We start from the raw sequence: 19,400 nt of genomic DNA, 5'->3' as shown, positions 1-19,400 counted from the left end.
ATAGTTTAAAATTTATTATGTAATATCACTTCCAGGTTTTGATATTAGTATGTTAATTCTGATGCATGTAGATGAAGGAACTACAGTTCTGAATTGGTTCTATTTTTGCAGTTATACCCTTCATTTGGAGTAGCATGATACTAATGTGAGGGACAGGTAGTTGAATGAAAAAGGTGAGGCATGCTCTTCTTGTCATCACTGTCTGCAAGTGAATGGCACATAGCTGGCCTTTGAGTAGTGTTCCTGGTTGCACAAGTTCTCTTTGGATATTGAAAAACCTCTCTGCCCTGGCTGTTGCAGTGCTGATTCAACACAGTATCAGTGGTCACAGCAGGCTTGCATTTTCTAGCCTTTGTGAATTTTGTAATCATGAAGCACTTTTTTCTCATAGTGCCTGCACGACGTTTGCAGACCTTCAAGAGTAGGGACATATTTGGTGAAGGATATGTAATTGATGCTGTATTGTGGAATGGCTTTTAAGTCACTTGGCAGTTTCTCTGCATAGTGCAAAAAGTTATTTAAGCAAGTCATTCTCTCTTGAGGTGGATTTTGCAGTGATTATTGTGTTCCTCTCAGTGTATTTCAGAGCGGAAGGCAGGGGGTCATGAGGTGCAACTGAGAAAGTATTTTACTTCCCTTCCTCCTGCTTCTCTGTTTCCTCACAAAAATGCCTCATTTTTCTTGTTAAATACATTTTTGTTAGAAGGTTAGAAAAGGGGAATTTGTGTTTAGGAGGAATTCTTGATGTTAGTTTGCTCTTCCTGGGAACCAACCAGAAACCCATTTTAATCAAGGCTTCCAGAATTGCTGTCTTGTGGGTGAGTGCAGTCTCTTGAGCGCTTGTGCAGGTCCTTGCTGCCTGACGGCCCTGGGCATGCTCTCACCACTCCCAGAGGTTTCATGTGCAGGTGTGAGCAGTCAGCAGTGACGCAGAGTCTGTGAAAAGGTGGCTGATGGCTTAGTGCTGCTACATTTGGTGTGGTGCAGACATAGAAGTTCAGAAATGTGTTTCTGCTCTAAAACAATTATTATTTCAGGTTCTGGTCCTGGCTGTAGTTAGTCAAATGGTTGTTTTAAATTTTGTGGTGATATGGATAGTTCTATCCTCCAATTCTTTTTGATCCTGTAGAAACACTTCTGTGCTCATAAAATACTTGGACACCTGTAGAAGTTGTTTGGCATTCCCATGGATTAGCTTGGTGGCAAATCTGTGTGAAAGGTTTACTTCAAGCCTGCTGTTGCAGTGTAACTGGACACAATAAACTCAGGATAAGTATTTCTTTGGAGTAAGAACCTTTGATACCCAATAATCTTTCCATTATTACTTGCAAAGAGGTCACCTCCTGTAACAATAGTAGGTTTCATCCTTGAGAGAAAACTAGATATGTAATGGTGAATACTGACACTGAAAGGTAGGTTCCTCATCACTGCCGAAGGTGTCCTTAATGTTATTCACAGGTCGTGTGTTAACGACTGCAGCAACTTGCACTAAGCTAGGCAGGGACAGATGTCACAGTGGTGTGATTTCAAGATTTGATAGCTTGAGGCTGCACATGCTAGTTGGAAATGCCCTTTTTTGAATAATAGGAAATCTCTGCCTTTTCTGTTTGCTTTTATGGTTACTGAAGTACCCCTGTAGCCTGCGTGACATTTCTCAGATGGTGTACATCTGTACCACTTCAGCCTGTGTAGCTGCCATATGCCTGATTCACATTGTTGATAGTTTTGTTGAGAAGAGCCTAGCCATGGCCACTCATACCCCTCCTCATTTGGTAGTGGAGAAGTAAGAGGACAGATCTGCTCAGTGGAGAGCTGTTGTTTGGAGTAGCAAGGTCTTTAACTCAAACTGTTGTTTAATAATTCTCACCTTGCTGCATAATCTAGGTGCCTGTGCAGAGCTGTGGGGTCACCCATGGGTCTTGTTTTGGTTTCTCTCCTCCCAGTCTACCCCTATGTTGGTGCCCAGCATCTTGGTGTCTCTGGTCTCACATGCATGGCCTGGCCTTTCTGTCAGGGCTGTGTGCCAGCCTTACTGCCCAACTCACCTCAGCTCTCCCCTGTACTCCCGCCCTATGTTATACTGGTTTTCCCATTCATGTTACAAGCTGCTTTGTGTCCAGCCAGAGTCCTGTTTTTCTTTTCTCAGTGTGCTGTTCCAAGAGATGCATGGAGGTGTCACCGCACCTCCTGCTGCAGAAGGGGAGAACTTCCATTCCCCTCCCTGGCTCTCCACATCCATCCCCTGCTTTGCAGCAGCTCTGGATGCTCATGAGACCCTTCATGTGAGCCAGCTTAATAAGTTTAAATGACATCAAATTGTGTGAGCAGAATAGTTTTCTTTGAAGAAAATGACTTGAAATGGGCTTGTGAAAGAAAGGCCAGACATATGCGAGACATTAGGGAGGAAGACAGTGCAGCGAGGATCAGGGAGGCAGCAGGAGATGGGAGGACTCCTCCACCCACCACATCCCTTTTGGGAGATTTTTTTTTAGGGGTCTGTTCCCTTAGGGACCGTCTTGGTGATGCTGCTGCTGTGAGAGATGGGCATCTGGAGCTGCTCCTCCCTGGTGTGGATTCAAAGTGAATGTATTACCAGAGCTTCAGAAGGTAAAATTCAGAATTGCCAACATCCCCCTGAGCCAACATGTTCTGTGGTTCCTCTATCTGCTCCCTTCTCAAAGCTTTCTTTTGGCCAGACTGTTTTTATGGCAATGAAAAGAACAAATCTGGGGGAAAAAGCTGCATTCCTAACACATTTCAAGTCTGTGCTAAAATAATAACCAGGGAACAAATTTCCTCAAATAAACATTATTTGGAATTTTTATGTAGATGGGTTATGTATTTTTTCCCAGCCATTGGTCTTGGAAAGAGCTCAATGCATAATGTTTTTTTAATTGAGCTTCAGGCAGACAGTATCTGATACGTAAGACCGGGCAGTTAGTTGCGAGGTATATGGAAGCAAAATCTTTATCCTGAGGAGTTTTAATAGTGGATAATGCTTTTATTCCCAGCTGTAACAACTGAAAGAGCTGACAAGCAGCATTTTAATTATTTCAGTCTTTTTTTCAATTCTACTGAAAAACAACTAAACATTTTTATTTAGATACTAATAGATTGTATAAAGTAGGATTTAAAATTTTTGTATGCAGTCTCCATTGGGAGAAAAACTGACTGAACACTGAGCGTACCATGTAACTTTTCATGGCAATGTGTGGGTTTTAATTGCTGGGAGGCAATCAGAATTGTATATATGAGAAAGAGCAAATGTATTAATAAATTGGGATTTAGTACACAATATCATGGCACAATCTACATATATAGTAAGTGACATAAAAAGGACTAGCAATTTCCTAGTAGAAAAGGATTTTTTTTAAAGTAAAGTTTTCAGTCATAAACTTCTCTGGGGTAAGTTTGTGTTGCTCTCTCTCCCTATTAACACTTCTGAAATAGTTTACATGCAACTGTAGTTTACTCTTGGACAATGTGAAGGGGACTTGTAGTAACATTCCCCTTGTTTTTATTAACCTTAACCAGGAATGAATGCAGAAGCTGTAACTTGTGATTGGCAGGAGGGAGGTGGCTGTGCCTGGCCCTGGGAGCGTGTCAGGAGGTCTGAAAGCACTCCAGTGCTGAGATGATCAGGGGGCTGTTATCCACTCCTCAGTTACTTGTTGCCTGGGAGACAAATGTAATCCAGGGATTTATTTTTTTTGACCCTTCCTTGCTGGTTTTTGATTGGAGTCACTTTTGACTTCTGGCATGGAGGAGGTAGTGAAGCAGCACACCAAGTGTCGTAAGATGGAAATTAATCACTAACCGAGGGGTCTGAGCGCCAGTGATTTCCTTTCCTGTGATTGCTCTGTGTATGGGAAGACTAATGACAAATCTAAACAGAGAGCTAATGAAGCTCTTCATGCCTCCCAACAGTCAAGAAGGATTCTTAACTGGATGACCCTTAAGCTTTCTTTTTATTCCTGCTCTCTTACATGATTGTAGAAAAACAAAAATAAGTGTCTTAAAAGAGAACTTTACATGGTTGGCGAGCTTTGCCTTAAACTGCATTTGGTTTTGCTGGTATATTATAAGTCAGCTCAGTTGCAGTGAAAATATAGCAAATCTGCCTTCCCAGTGATTTTTTTTAACATGGAGTGTAATTCTTCTCAATACTTTTTTGAGAGAGAGTTTCGGTTTTTCAGTGAGATTATTTTTGGCTTTTGCAAGAATACAGGCAAGCCAAACAAATTTATCTTAACTGTAATGAAAGGTTTTGAAGTTACTCTTCACTAGTGACTTCATATTATAAGGCCCTCAGCTTAAACTAACTCTGATGGTTTTGGGGAGTAATCTCTTCCAGGTACATGAAGAGTCTATCTTGGAAGTAAATAAAAAACCAGAGAAGTTTGGAAACAATATATTGTGTTCCAGTAAGTACAAGTAAGGTAGATGGTATTTAAGTGTAGCTTTTTTTCTTTCCCCGGCTTATCCCATGCTGTAAGAAGTAAGGAATCCAATGAAGGTTTTCTCCTGAAAAAACATTTCTAGTTTTGCACATTGCTTGCTTAAAAGGAAATTTTATGTTCTTCGTCTGGCTCTTGGATGGAGCATGGAAGTGGAATTTGGGAGGTTTGGATTCTATTTTTGACTCTGTCCTTTGCCTAAAAAAGTCACTTACTGGGCTTATCGTGTCAAGTGTCTGGCTCATTGTGTCATATTTAAGAAGGCTAAGCCTAACAACCTTCTTTTGCAAACTGGTTTGAGATTTGTGGTGCACAGCTTCCACCACTGACACCAGCAATGGATCTTTCAGTCACCAGCTGTAATGCTTTACTGAGATGAGAGTCCAAGAGAGTCTCTCTCTAGCCCTTTGAATCTTGATCTCTGGCTGTGCAAGGGCCTTGCTTCACTTCAAGAGCTGGAAGATGTCTTCCCTTAGACTCTTCTGTGGCCTTGTGGTAGGGCACTCCTGGGAAGTAACGGGGGAGATGGGCTTGAACCCTGCCATCCTGAAAGAGGCTTGGCCCCATGTTTCTGCTCCCCCAGAGCAGCATGCAGAGAATGGTTTCTTCATCCCCTCCAGCAGCCGTGCTTGTTTCTGACAGAAAGCTGTTACAGCTCCTGTGGGTAGTGCCAGCCCATCTACTTTTCTTTGGAGACAAGTTTCACATGGTGCTGTGAACTTCCTAGGTGCACCCACACAGCCATCCAGTGGCATTGGGGAAGATTTTTCTCTTCCATTTATTTGTTTTTGTGGAGAATTTGTTGCAGATTTGCTCTCTTTGTATGCTTGGAAGGAGGTCTGTAAGCACTTAGCATGTTGCAATGCACTGTGTATCCTAAAGCTGTTGGTGAGGCAGAGGAGCATTTAGGAGGTGGTAGGGCAAAGATGGTAAGTTTTTGAAGGAAACAAGTGTCTGTTCTTGGTCTTCCTTATGGCTTAAGAAAGTTATATCCCACTTCTGGTGTGATTTTGTGTTTGTGTCTGGGTGTTTCTTCTTTAATATGTGAACTGAGAGCCTTGTTCCACTGATAGAAGTTGGAGCTGAGAAAAGGGATGATCCTGGATTGAAAAGTGGCAAGAGGTGGTAATGCAGCCTCCCCCACCTGTCCCAGAAAACATCATCATTTACCATAAAATCTTATCTTAATGCCTTGAGAGCTGCCAGTGGAGTTCAGTCAACGATTAGTTTTGGTGGGTTTTTTTATTATGCTCAAGCAGACCAAGGTTCCTCCTGAGCTATCATTCTGTATGCTTTCATAGTGAAGCTGAGGGAAAGTTGTTTTCATGTGTTTGAGAACTCACACAAAACAATTAAAAATATCCTCTCAGCCTGACCTCTGTTGGAATTGGGACAAGATCTGAAATTTCACTGCTTGTAACTGCAGAATAAATACTGAATTTTAGTTCAGTCTTTACCTTACGGATTGACCGCTTGTGTTGCTCTGTGTGTCCAGAAAGGGTAACTACAGTAACTGTTGTTTTAGCCAATCACAGTTTCACAACACGCTTAAATGGTTATGGGCTTTTTTTTTTGGTTGGTTGGTTTGTTTTGGGTTTTTGGGGTATTTTTTTCCCCTCAGGGGAGAAAAGATGATTAATTTCCTCTTGTAGTATAATGGCATTGATGTCATGTGGGTTGAAGGATAAAGTCCTTTTATTTTTAAAACAGTTGCTGGGGTGTTTAACCCCCTCCTTCTTAGCCTTGTTTCTTGTTAGTATAACAGCAAAAGGAAAAGAAAATCACTTCCAGAAAGAAGATACTTTTCTTCAAAGTTTCCATTTAACAGTTAAACTGTAGCTTCTTATTTTTCCAGTATGAGGTGATGGGGAAATTGCCAGATATTAATAAATCATATTCAGTAGTAACAAGAGAGAGGGGGGGAAAGAGCAGCCAAACATTCATTCTTACTTTTTTCCCCCTCAGAAGTGTGATTTAAATCATACAGTTGTGATACATTATTAATGGAGTGATAATCTCTGGCAAGCAAACTATGTTCACTTCTGTCAGATAAAAAACCCAAACCCACTGCTTCTACTGACAAATACTGCTAAATAAATAAGGCTGTGCCATTAGATCAAATATTTGATTTTTTTTTTTAATTCTTTTTTCTTTGCAGAGTATTGGAAAGGGGTCCTTGTGGTGTATAGACCCAGAATATAGACAAAATCTTATTCAGGCTTTGAAAAAGACACCCTATCACCCATATTCGCATGTGTTCAATACACCTCCCACATCTCCTCAGGCATATCAAAGGTAAGAACTAGATGCTTTTTATAACTCTAAATGTTTTCATGCAATGTTGTGTGTGAATCCTGGCTAAGACATTCATTGTAATTAAGTGATGCAGTTTGGAACTGGGCTAGTGAAGAAAGCCCAGGAGTGCTGGCAGCAGCCTTGCCTTATATCCAGGACACCTTACCTGCCATGCCCCTGCCTGGCATCAGCGAGCCTGCAGTCTTCCTGCCAGAGCCACAGAGCCACTTGGCAAAGAATGCCTGAAATTTAAGTGCGTATAAGCAAATGGAGGGCACTGAAGTGGCCACTTGTCCCTATTATGAAAACGCAGTACCCTCGCTCAGTGGAGATGGGCTTGTTTTTTTCTCCCAAGAGAAGTACGCGGCTGGTGTTGCTTGTGCAGGCGGGAGGTGTCCAGGTGAGCCCTGTACCCAGATGGTATGACCAGCCCTTGTGTGACGGGCACCAGTGCTGGCTCTTGGGATCAGCCCGGATTGCCTGCCTTGCTTCAGTGAAACAGACATGGGGTGGGTTTTTTCCACTCGTTTTGCATTTTTTGATCTGGCTTTCATGACAAACGTTTGCAAAGAGAGAGAATCTACGGCTGCCATCCGCCAAGTGAGAAGGCAAGCACTGGGCTTTGGCAGAACTGCTTTCTCCTCGCTGCTAATACGGAAATTCTTTGCTTCACTTTTTCCAAGCGTTGGCAGGGTGTCACGGCCGGGACAGGAATGCTGCTCGTGGCCCGTGTCGCCCCGCACTCCTCAGGATAGGGAAGGTGTCGGGGGCCAGTCACAGCAGGGCCCGCAGCAGCGCCGGGACTGAGCGGTGATGCAGACGGCTCTCGTGGCGTCCGAGATGTGGGGGGGTTGTTTGTTTGTTTGTTTTAATTATTGTTTTTTCCGCGTTATCGTTGAGGCTGGCGGCCGGGCAGGGCAGCGGCCGGGCAGGGCGGCGTGATGGTCGCCGTGGCGACGGAGCATCTCCCCGGCAACGCGCGGGCCGGGCCGGCGCTGGCGCGTCACGAGGCCGCCGGGGCCCGGCCGCGCCGTTGCCGCGGTAACGAGTAATCCCGGCACGGCGCTGGGAATGGGGACCCGGAGCCGGCCGCTGTGTCGCGGGGATCCCCCGCCTCGCCGGGGGTTCCCCTGGTCTGAAACCGGGGGGTGGCAGGGCTGGGGGTTCCCGAGGCGGCGGCCCGGCTGTCCTGCATGTCCCATGGGCCACTGGGGAAACACTGTCCCTAGCACCACCTGTGGAAGTACCCTCACTACTGTGCTCTGCAGAAGGACAGATAAATAATTTAAATAGTGGATTAAAATTGTGATTTGTACATTTGAACAAAGCGTGTTCCATGAGCCTTGCTTTATCGTTACTGCTGCCTTTTAAAGAGTATTTTAATTATGCTCATACAGATTTATTGAGAGATTGCCGTATCACGTAGAAGTGTAATGCACATCTGACATAGAAATGGAGGGATTTTGATCTCTTCTAATCCCCACAAACAAAAAAATCCGGCATACACATGCAGGTAAAAGCCAGAGGATCTCCCATTTTTTTTATGGCTGAAGCAACTGTTGATTCAATGGGCTGGATTTGCCAGAACCACTGTGCAATCTGCTGGCAGATGTTGCTGGCAGGAGCTTTTTCAGGTTATGCTGAAGGAAGCAATGCAGCAGCGCTGCTGTGAGCAATACTTGCAGGGACGAGCCCTTAGAGACACCCTGGCTGGATGTCAGGGAGCCCACAGTGGTGCAGCTGCCCTGTGTCCTGCACAGCCATGTGCCCGCTGCTCTGCCATCCTGATGCTGCACAGCCTTGGCCCACTGCCACTCTGTCTTTGCTCTGTGGGGCAAAGGATGCCTGCAGAGTCTCAGACCTTGGGTAAAACTCATGCTGCCCTCTTCCAGCGGAGTGGGTGTCCAGAACCTCATGGCCTGTTTTCATGAGTGGGAGAGGAGAGGTGTACTGGAAGGTGATAGACAGCCTGGGATTTAAGAAAGCGTTTTGAAAGACTGCCTGCTTTCACCAATGCCCATTTGTAGCTGGACAAATGGCAAAGCTGTCTTCTGAGCGAGGGAAAAGGAGTGGGCTAGCAAAAGTCTCAAAACTGAAAGGGAAACTTCCTCTCCTTGGAAACCATGGAATGTCAGAGCTGCTGCTACACTGCTTATGCTGTCAAGTGATTTGGAATCTTCCTTGTAATGACTGCATCATAAAACAAAGAGCTTGTGTGACTGCAGGAGTAAATACCTTTTAAACACAGGTATTGTGTTTCAAAGGAGGCCGGTTTTTGTATGAAGAAACTATGGTCTTGCCATTACTTTTAGTTGACTACCTTTCAACATTTCCACTGTTAAATAAAACTCAATCTTCACATAGTATTCTAAAATATTTATTTATTCATTCTTGTACTGATGTCTGGTGAAACATCAACATGAAGCTGGTCTAGGCTATCAGTGAATTTTGAATTAATTCTGGATTGGCAGTTACATGGTATTTTTTTGAGTATATTTCCAATATATTCACGAGGAGTTTAACATTCCATGTGTGTTTGAAAAAAACCCCAGTAATCTGATGTGTGATTGCTTTCTCATGTGCACAAAGACTTCAGTAAGAGTAGAAAATGTAAATCCAGTCCACCATAGTCAGATCTCCAGAGCAATAAATTGTCATAGTAACGAATTCCAAGGGAAATGTTTCTGATAGAGAGGACAATACATATAGAAAAAATCCTTGGATGGCAGGGGTTTTGCTGTCCATCCATCTTACATAGCGGAAGCCCACAACTAAGAGAAACTGTCACCTGATATTAATGAGATATATCTGCAACCAGATAATTTACCAGTATTACTTCTGCCTCTGGGAATGGGATTAATTAGAAGAATTACAAGATTTATAAGGGTCAGTTGTTGCGATTCCAGGGGGGCAAATTGACCTATTGCTTGTCTTTATCAGATGTTTTAAAAGAATAAAGATGCACAAATGAATCACATGTTCTGTTTAGTATCTGCGTAAGCAGCTTAGGGTTGAATTGAGCACAGAGTGGAGGAATGCATTATAAAAATATCCCAGGCAAGATGATCACCAAACACACAAATTCTCCTTTTCTGAGCAGAGTTAATTACATCAGATAATTTAGCTTCCTGCATAAGCATAAAAGGGTGGACCTTTTATGAAAGAGTTTTATGATGTGAACACACGTTTGGATGGCTGGGTCAGTTTATACCAGTACCATTTGAAATAAAACATAAACCAGGATATTTGGGTTACATTGGGTTCCGTGCATAGAAGACTGTAGTTTCTGGGAAAAAGGCAACCTTGCTGTGTTTGTACATAAGAAGGAACTTCAGACTTCACTTGTGTGAATTGCTACTGCAGTTTGGGGCAAAGATTATCTGTAAGCTGGAAGAAGAGAAGAAGAAATATAGCAAATTGAATTATTTAATTTTAATTGGTTTTGATGTATTCCTAAAAAACAACACTCATGCCAAAAAACAAACAAAACCCCTTGGATTTTTATCTGTTTCTTCTGATTGAAGTGTATGTCATGAAGTGCAATTTATGATAAATTTCAAGAGTGAACTGACAGTGATACATATGGTTGTTAAAAAAACCCTTTCTCCTTGGTGCGCAAAAATAGTACTTAGTCTAATGTGTTTCTTTTTAAATATTTACAATTGTGTTGGCAATAGCAACCTTGAAATATTTGTAGACACAAACTTGGTTAAGTAAATATACAAGTCAGTGCCCTGATATTTCATTTATATGTTTTATTTCCAGTTTCCTGACTGTAACTGAAGCGTGGGTGGGATTTTCTCTTCCAGTAGCGCTTAGAGGGGATCTTGGAATGAATTTTTCTCTGGCTGTATTACATGGGCCTATTTCTCAATTCTATTTCTCCTTCTGCTGCTGAAAAGTATCAGAAAATGTAATCTAAAGTAACAGAAATTATTAGTTTCACTGAGTGATAAAAAATCTTTGAAGATTAGGGTGACCACCCAGGAGTATTCTAGATCCCTTTATGGATTTGTGGATAATCATTTCATGGCTTTTCATTTTTTTCCAGAGTTTTCTGTTAATTGTAATTTGTTAGAGCATTGGCGAATGTTGACACATCTGCTATATAACTGATGCAATTGCTAACATACCGAAGATAGAAATTGAAGAGGTGTTTCTTTTGTGTGCTGCCCCCCCCAGCCTGCCTGTTCATAAAGGCTTCATTGAGTTCCTCATTAGTTTGCTCCTTCCCATTGGAACAACTCCTTGGGTGAGCTTGGTTCTGCTTCAGGAAGAATTGAGATCCCACTTAGTCCTGAACTAGATTTGTGCTTGACTTCAGATATGAAGTCCACCTGTGCACATCAGAGCACTCCTATCAGAAAAATACCTCCTCGGGCGTGCATCACTGCATTTCAGCTGGGCTGCCCTCTGTAGAGAGGGCTTAAACCTTGCAGGGCTGAAACCGATGGGAAAACATGTAGCAAGAACTTACCTGCAGCATGGTTTTGGTTCTTGGAGGGCAGTCGACGTATGTGGCATCTGCTGGTGGTTGGGGGAGCGGATGCTGCCGAGCCATCCTGCTGCACTGCTGGACTCCCGACCAGTGCTGCAGTCTTGGTGATGGGGGGGAAACAGGGCCCACAGGGAGTCAGCAGAAAACCACCTCTGCAGCTTGTGTAGTCACTTCCCAGAACAGTATTTCATTTAAATGTGCATGGCTTCATCATATAGTTTTCCATTCCCTTTCCCCTGTTGAAGTGTAGGTACAGGGGTGGGCCAATGGATCACAGAGAGCCTGCAGGTATGTGAGTGACTACATGTCTTATGAAACATTGCTAGCCTGGAATTTAAAACATTTAAAGTGGCTTCTGTTTTATCAAATTCAGTCTCTTATCACTTTTTGCTGCTGCTGGGTTCCAAAAAAATGCCATGAGCTCTTCTGACATTCTTCACTTATCCAGTGTCTTGTCTTTTGATACCTCCTTCTGACAAAAATATTCTTTTTCTGGAGACAGAGATTAAGAAAAGTGGACTTTAGGGTTAGGGTTTTGAGATTTATTCATAGAGACACAATGAAAAGTTCATGAAACTTGGTGGCTAAAGCTGTATTCCTGAAAATCCAAGATTCACAAATCACTGTGAGAAAATGATGGCCATCACTGTGAGCCCTGTGGTAAATGGCAGGAAAGGTGGCCTGGGCACACTTACATTTGCATTTTGCCTATTTTGAGACTAAAGACACACAGTCTTAGCACTGTCAGTCCTGGCTTTCTGCTTCCATCTCAGCAGTATGAACCCTCCCACGTGCAGTGAGGGGAGTGAGGGGCAGTCCTGTGGCAGGAGCTCCCAGGCAGTGCCTGTGTGGGGCCCTCGCTGCACCCCCACCCCAGGTCCCCCATGCCCCCTGCACACTGCTGCAGCAAAACCTCCTCCAGCAGTCACTGCCACATGCTGTCAGGATTAGGTTTGCATAGAGCCTCCTCAGGTTGGGGAACGCTGAAGATGTTACAGGGATGTGAAAGAGACACGTGTTCCCCACCGAGGGCAGCTCTTGGCTGCTGAGGAAACTGCTGTTGCTGGAACAACTGCTTCAAATATTTGCAGGTTTGATTTTACTGTCTCAAGCTTCGACCTTTCGCAGTTGCTTATTGAAGCTAAATCTGCATCAAAGTCAATAGTTGTAGGTTATCATACTGGGCAAATTATAAGCATTCTTCCTATCTGTACACTTTATAAGTTGAGATCAGAAATTATCTTCTGTGGCCATTTAGTGAAGCTGGTGAAACGATTTTTACCCATTCGCTGAAAGACTCTGCAGGGTGTCTCACTGCAAGAAAGAACTTAGAAAAGGAATTAGTTGGTTGTCCTTTGCAGTCTGGAAACACAGATTTAATTCTGTATTATTGTTTTTGCTTTCAATAGGAAATGAAGCTGACCATAGAGCAGTCTACTAGTAATTTGTGTGCATGTTACAACCACTTTATCAAGATTGACCTAGATATTTTACTTCCTGGGCAGAGTAAGAGGGAGTTTTCTTCTCTTGGTGTGGTGTTAAGGTGGAGTCTTTGGGGAATTTTTGTTTTGATATTTTTGTAGTTCAGAGGTTTCAGAGAACACAAGTTCTTCCAAAATGTGCCCTCTGCCACCATCGCATGTCTTGATTTGAAGAGCATCTATACTTTGGAATTATGCAGCTTTATGTCTGTTTTCTGGCAGGTTAGAGAATATTGGTTCAGTTTGGTGCCAGGTATGAATAGCAAAGGAAAAGAGAACTTTTGCTTGAGTGAACACACTGATAAGTGCATATATATTTGAGGATTTGCCAATCCAGGACTTGGTTTCTAACATATTCTTATCAGCTCTCTAGCCATTAGACTTCTGTGATAGAGGAAGTGATTGAGCATAGTTTCAGAAAACAAAACAGATCGACTCTTACCTTTTAAAAGGTGTTTATTTTTAGTATCTTATAGTATGAGGGAGGTATAGGGGACAATGATAAGTTGGGAAAGGTGGCTACAGATCCTGGACAGAAAAAGAAGAGAAGAAAGTCTGAGTCTATCATCTCTTTCACACAGCAGTTTCATGCATCCTTTCTGCAGCATCCTCGTGCTCAGCAGGAATGGCTGATGGAAATACTAATAACCCTCTAATCACATCTTCATTCCTCTCAAAATTAGTTAAATGCTTCTGAGCCTTCTCAGCTGAGATGTTTTCAATTCTTTCTCATTCATACCCACTAAATAGAAAAAATGTCGTTTCCCATTTGCCAAATACATGAAGATTTGGTTGAGTCTTTGTTTTGTCTGCACATGTGTAGACTTTTGATAAAGTACTTCAAAGCAACATTCTTAGCCTTTCATGTTTCTCTAGATGCCAGGCAAACACCAGGTCTTTGCTTTGTTGTTATTTTTCATAGTTCCATTTGTTGAACAGTCTTCCCAGTTACTTGGCTTCTTAGGCTCTTTTTCCCCTCCTCTGTGCCTTCTGTAGATAAATATAACCGTATTCCAAAGATAACTTGGAATGGTACCATAGATATTTCCAGTCAGTCCATGGGAAAAGGAAAGTCTAGGGATGTGTTTTGAAATTTTTGTTACTTTGTAAAACCCTCTCTAGCTCTGGGTATTTCCCTATGAAAATTGTTAAGATTGACCTCATTGACTTAGTTACTGTCTTCAGAAACTTGAATCATGTGAGTGCTGTGCTTCTGAGACTGTCTTCTGCAGCTCTTCATCCCTCTTTTCTGTCCCCCGAGTGTGTGCTGTGCGTGCGGCGCATGGTGTAGCAAAAAGAGAGCCTGGGGGACACCTCTCCTTTGGCTGCTTGGCAGTGTGAGTCCATCTCTCACCCTTCGTCCCATTAATAACCATTGCATTGCTGTAACAACTGCAGCAGTTGTGTGGGTGGGGAAGCCTGTGCAGTGTTCAACAACAGTTCACTGAAGTTTTAGTAGTTGAAAATTAAGGCTCAAGAACGAGGGTTTGTGTGATGAACAGTGGCTTTCATGAACATCGTGTTTGCTAATCATATAATATTACCATAGTGGAAATCATTTGACTTTTGCATTTGAAAACACACCCATGAAGCTTGAGAAGCTGCAAATAGTATCATAGTATGTCACATTTTACTGCTGTTGGATTAAGAAAAAGTGTTTTTATTTCCAGAACTCAAGTTAAATTTTTAAATTTAGTTTTAATTACTCTCTTTTTTTTTCTTCTAGATTTTATTCACTTCTCTATTATCTATTGGACCTTTCTTTGCTTTAGTGCCTGTATAAAGAAAGATTGACAGGGAAGGTCACCTTATTTTTAGTTCTGTTGTAAGACTGACATTCATAGAGCAGTGTCTAGTGTCTTATTAATAGTAATAAACATTCTGTGAATAAAAATTGTTTTGATTAATTGAGAATCTTTCAAAGGTAGGTAAGGGTTGGCTTTTCTGTAAAGGTTATGATTTTAAGACATTTTACAGTTTAACTTCTCATTGTTTATTTAATATTTGTTTAAACAACAGTAAAGTGCATTGACTATTTCCAAGAATTTTAGCTCTGTCTTAAACAAAAACCTGCATGGACCTTTCATCCTTTCACCTAGCATTTGAATATATATTAGGTAATAGAGAACATGTTTTAACACAGGCAGCTGTTGCAGTTTATGAAAAACTCCCAATATTTGTGTAAGCAATTTGTTCCATATGCAATATTCCACTGAGAATATCAGTTCTGCCACAGGTTCAGAGGCTTTGGCTAAGGGAAGAGGCCAAGCAGACTTGCTTGGCAGCTCCTTATTGTCTTGTGACAGTCCACTAGAGTCCAAGAGTTGGAGGAACTGACTGCAGGTGACCCATCTTCTCCCCAGGTCATAACAGAAGGTGACAGATAGACCATAAAAATGCTGATTGTCCGTAGAGAAATATCCTTGGAGATGAGCATTGCCAGTGAGAATCAATTCCTTTTCTCTCTGCATGACGTCAGTGGGAAGCAGAATGTAAGAGGGACAGGTTTTGTTGCCGCTCACAGTGTGACTGTGGAAAATCCTAACAGCGGGGATCCAGGTGATCGAGGTGGCCCTTCTAGTCTTGCATTACCCATCACAAGTGAGCTGGGTAGTGAACCTTCAGCCTGGGCTCTGGGTCAGCAGGCAGAGAGTTGGAAGACCTTGAACTTAAGGGGAAGGTAGACTGACCTTCAGACCTTGAAGACTGACCAGCTGGTCTTTGACCTGAACAAAATCCTCTGATTTCCTTATCTTCCAGTCATAGGGGGCACCTGCATGCTGAGCCGGGCTTGCCCCAGTAGTGTTTCCAATTACTTTAGATATATATAGTTAAAAGAAAAGTGTAATTGCATTTCATAGGTGTCTCCGTAATCTCTGCCTGTGTATCTGACCCAGTATTTCTCAAAGTATCAATCAGTCTTTCTGTAAATTATTTTTTTTTAAAGCACAGATGTCCTATTTCTTTAGTAATAATGTATTTTAAGATAAAAAGCTTGAAACAAGTTTCAGTGGATTAGTCTTTTTGAATATTTATTAGGCAATTCACTTTTTCTGGGGTACTTAGAATATCCCAGCATATAGACGTGTATATACAGGATGCTGTATGGCGGTAGTGTAGTAACTCTCTCTTCAGTTGGGTATGCTTTATGGGGAATTCAGGTTTATTAAGCTGTTTGTTTGAATAAAGTAAGTTTTGGCATAATTTTGTTTGTTAGTATTTGAATGCTTGAATCGTGATTTTTGTCATCATCAGATGTGACTTAACTTCTGACACCATAAAGCCTCAGCTCAGGTCTGGTGTCACATGCAGGTTGTGGTTACTGACAGTGTTTTTTCTGGCTTTTATAACTCCATCACCATGACACGTGGATATCTGTTGTATCCAGTTTTTAATGTGTGAATCTGCCCTCTGTATGATCCTACTATGTAAAAGTGATATTCCTCCTATTTTGGTGGAACCGTGTTTCGTAGAAATAAAACATGTAGGTTTTGCTAGACTTGTTTTCGTTCACAGGAACTTCCATGGTTCAGATGAATAAAAAAAGAAAAGGCTTAAATGGTATTAAAATCTCACTCTGAACTTTTGGAACAAAACGCGTAGAGTCTTTTTTAATACTAAAACTTTTTTACACTTGTGTTTGAAATTTTGGCTTGGAAAAATCAAGCTGGTTGTTTCATCAGAATAAACTACTTATAAAAAACCTGATTTTTGGAGGAGCTGGAGGATCCTTAGTGGAGAAATTTCCATCCTCCACACAGTTCTCTATGGCTGGGATCACAGACTGTTTTTCACATGTTCACTTGTTCATCCCCAGGTAAAAAGACGGGAGGTGAGATGTATGTCTCTTTGCCTGTCCAGTGCGTCCAGTGTTACAGTGGCTTGATAAAATGATTGTTCCCCTTTCGAAACAGAAGTGCTCAGCACTTGCACTTCTTGTTTTTGTTTGTTTTTTTTTTTCAGTAAAGCCCTGATGAAACTCTGAAGGTTATATTTGATTATTTGGACTGTATTTTTTCACAGATGTTTTGACCTTATTTTGGGAGCCCCTCAGTTTTTTAAAGAAAATCTGTCAAGCAGTTTTAGTACAACTAAAGATAAATGAGAATTTGGGGTCTGTGTTTTACATAGATTTCAAGAAACTCTTTCTGGCTTTCTTAGCATTCCAGTTGGCCCTGAGTGCAGTCTGTATGTGTGAGGTGCTGATTGATGGCATTTGTTCTGTTTCTGAATTGTGAAACTGTTTGTAAAATGCAGCATTTGCCTTTTTTTTGGCTACTGGTTAAAAAAATAGGGGTGAGAAGGTTAGGCAGGGTGTAAATTACTTGGTGGAGCATGGTACCACAGGAGAATGCTGAGGATAACGATTAAGCAGTAGTCCCCCAAAAGGTGGAATTCTGTTAAACTGTGTCCACACCTAATATAAATACATTTGGAAGAGGATACTAATCCTTGTGAGACTTTTAGGTTTAAATCAGTCTCTCGGCTGTAGTAGCAAGCACAAATTTTTTTATGTTGCTCTTCCACTTTCTGTGAAACATTAATCTCTGCCGCTAGGTCATGGAAACCCTGGACTAACCAGGCTGTGGGTTTCATCGAGTTTAGTTGTTTTCATGTTGTTATGCTTTGGATAAGATTCCCCATTTTGCATCTGAGGCTTTTTTTCCCTATGTCTGTGTGTGGTTTTAGTGATAAATGTGCAAACCTCTTGGTGTTTCAGTGCACAGGTATGTGTACATACTGCAGTGTACTTTTTATGTCAAAAGGCAGCCTGGCCGCCAGGGAAGCTGCTCTCTCTTGCACTTAGAAACAAAATGTACTGTTTTAGAGCAGGTGACCTATTTTCATTACAAAAGAGCGAATACTCAGAGAACAGTGATAGGAGAATTGCTTGAGACAACTAATCTGAACTGGGTTTGTGTAAGCAGTTTGACTAGCAAACACATTAGAGAAGTTAATTTTGTTGGTGAATAATTTGGAGATACTAGAAGAGGAGCATGTGTAGGGTGCAGCCCAGCTCTCTGTGCAGGGTAAAGTTGGTTAGGTTGTCATATATACCTGTGTATCTGTTTACAAGGGATCATGGTTTCTACCTTTGTGGTTTAAGATCCTTTATTCTTTTGTGAAAGGGGAACGAGTGAAGAGATTGGCCAACTCAAATATGAGTGTGGATCAGTTTTATAAAAGATCTTTCCTTTCTTTTCATCCTGACTCATTTCTGCTTTGTTGGCAATCCCCTCCTGTTAGTTGCCAGTACTGGCTCACTCTCTCGGCTCATGTGTATACTTCAGTTACGTATGGTAATTTTTTATTGCTCTCCTCTTAAAACATCCAAGATTGCACAGCCAGTGAGTCTTGCTAATACAATTGTAAATGTATTTCTTTCTTGGCTTGCTGCAGCATGTGTGCACTTGTTCAATTTTCTTTTCATTAGCTTGTATGACATATTTTTGGTATTAGAATCAGGACTACATGGACTTTATTTGTTAAAGTGAAGTAACTAGTTTATTATTCTGCCCTTTTTTAAGTTAGTAGTCAGTGTCCAACTTTATACAGCTGGTGGGTTTTTGCATTTGTTTCTTATGGCCCTTTATACCTGACTGCTGTTGTCAGTTGTTCTCTGCGCTGCAGTTTTTAACCTCACTGATGGGTTCTCTGTGTTGTCTGCCCGAGTGATATAAATATTGCAGAGCTCTATGCCTCTCACTGCTTTTTTTTCCCTGTAACTGTTTTTATCACAATTCCATTATATATCCTTCCAAAACAAATTTGATTCAAACCGTGGTTATAGGTTTGATGGAGAACTTCCTAAGGTTAGTTTGAAAAATTAAGATGCTCAGAACAGACTCTTGTTTTGACACTTTCACTTCAGCGTTTAGAAGTGTATATAATTCTGGGGTTTAGTCTCGTGTGGTAGGGGTGGTGTTTTTTAAGAAAAAATATATGGAATTTAGAAAAATTAATTGCATAGTAATGTAGATACTGAAGGTTGAGTTATTAAAAATGTAACAATGCTTTAAAATGCCCATGGAGCATTGGGATTTCATAACTGATGCTAGTGCATGATGCAGGATCCAGTAAAAGTATATGAAACAGAGATGTAAATTTAGCAAATTGGGCATCATTTGGGTTTCATTAATTTTTATATTTAATCTGGATAAGCAGATGGAGAAAAAATATAAACAAGAAGGAATTGGGTTACTTTTAATTATGTAACTTTCCTGAAAAGGCTTTTTTTTTTCCAAGCAGCTGTCTGATCAATGGCAAAATTCATAACAGCTCCCCAAGTATTTAAGATCTCTATTAATTGGAATTCCTTCTCTATATAAAAGATTGTTCTCTCTTTAGCTGTTTTGCATATGAAAGTTTAAGAATACCATTTCTCTCATGAGATTGAAAAAATAAATAAAACAATTAATTAGAATGAAATAATTTTCTAAACTTCAGGGAATTAATAACAAACAAAGCTTCTGGAGTAGCCAGCTTTTGTTTTGCAGCTTGCAAGTATAATATGATGTATAAGGAAGGTTTTATGCAAACAAATCTTTTCCATGATAGTTTAAGAGCCACAGTCAGCTATATTGCTAAAGCAATGTAGATCTTTTGGTTATTAAGTATATTTTGCTGCTTTTGCCTCTTTTGCCTTCAGATGTAGAAATAGACTTGCTC

General features: G+C 41.3%; 1 protein-coding gene across 9 annotated transcripts in view; it reads left to right on the top strand.

Annotated features, from left to right (window-relative positions):
• Window positions 1–19,400, top strand: part of FOXN3 (forkhead box N3) — a 208,150-nt gene that overhangs the window by 95,158 nt on the left and 93,592 nt on the right. For all 9 annotated transcript variants that reach the window (XM_064658947.1, XM_064658945.1, XM_064658948.1 and 6 more), the window contains one exon: window positions 6,616–6,752. In XM_064658947.1, coding sequence (XP_064515017.1) covers window positions 6,616–6,752 — 137 coding nt within the window. The remainder of the gene's footprint in view (window positions 1–6,615; window positions 6,753–19,400) is intronic.

This window comes from Pseudopipra pipra, chromosome 6, assembly GCF_036250125.1.
Source record: "Pseudopipra pipra isolate bDixPip1 chromosome 6, bDixPip1.hap1, whole genome shotgun sequence".
Classification (NCBI taxonomy): domain Eukaryota; kingdom Metazoa; phylum Chordata; class Aves; order Passeriformes; family Pipridae; genus Pseudopipra; species Pseudopipra pipra.
Note: the sequence above shows the minus strand (reverse complement) of the source record. Positions and strands in the feature narration are given on the sequence as shown.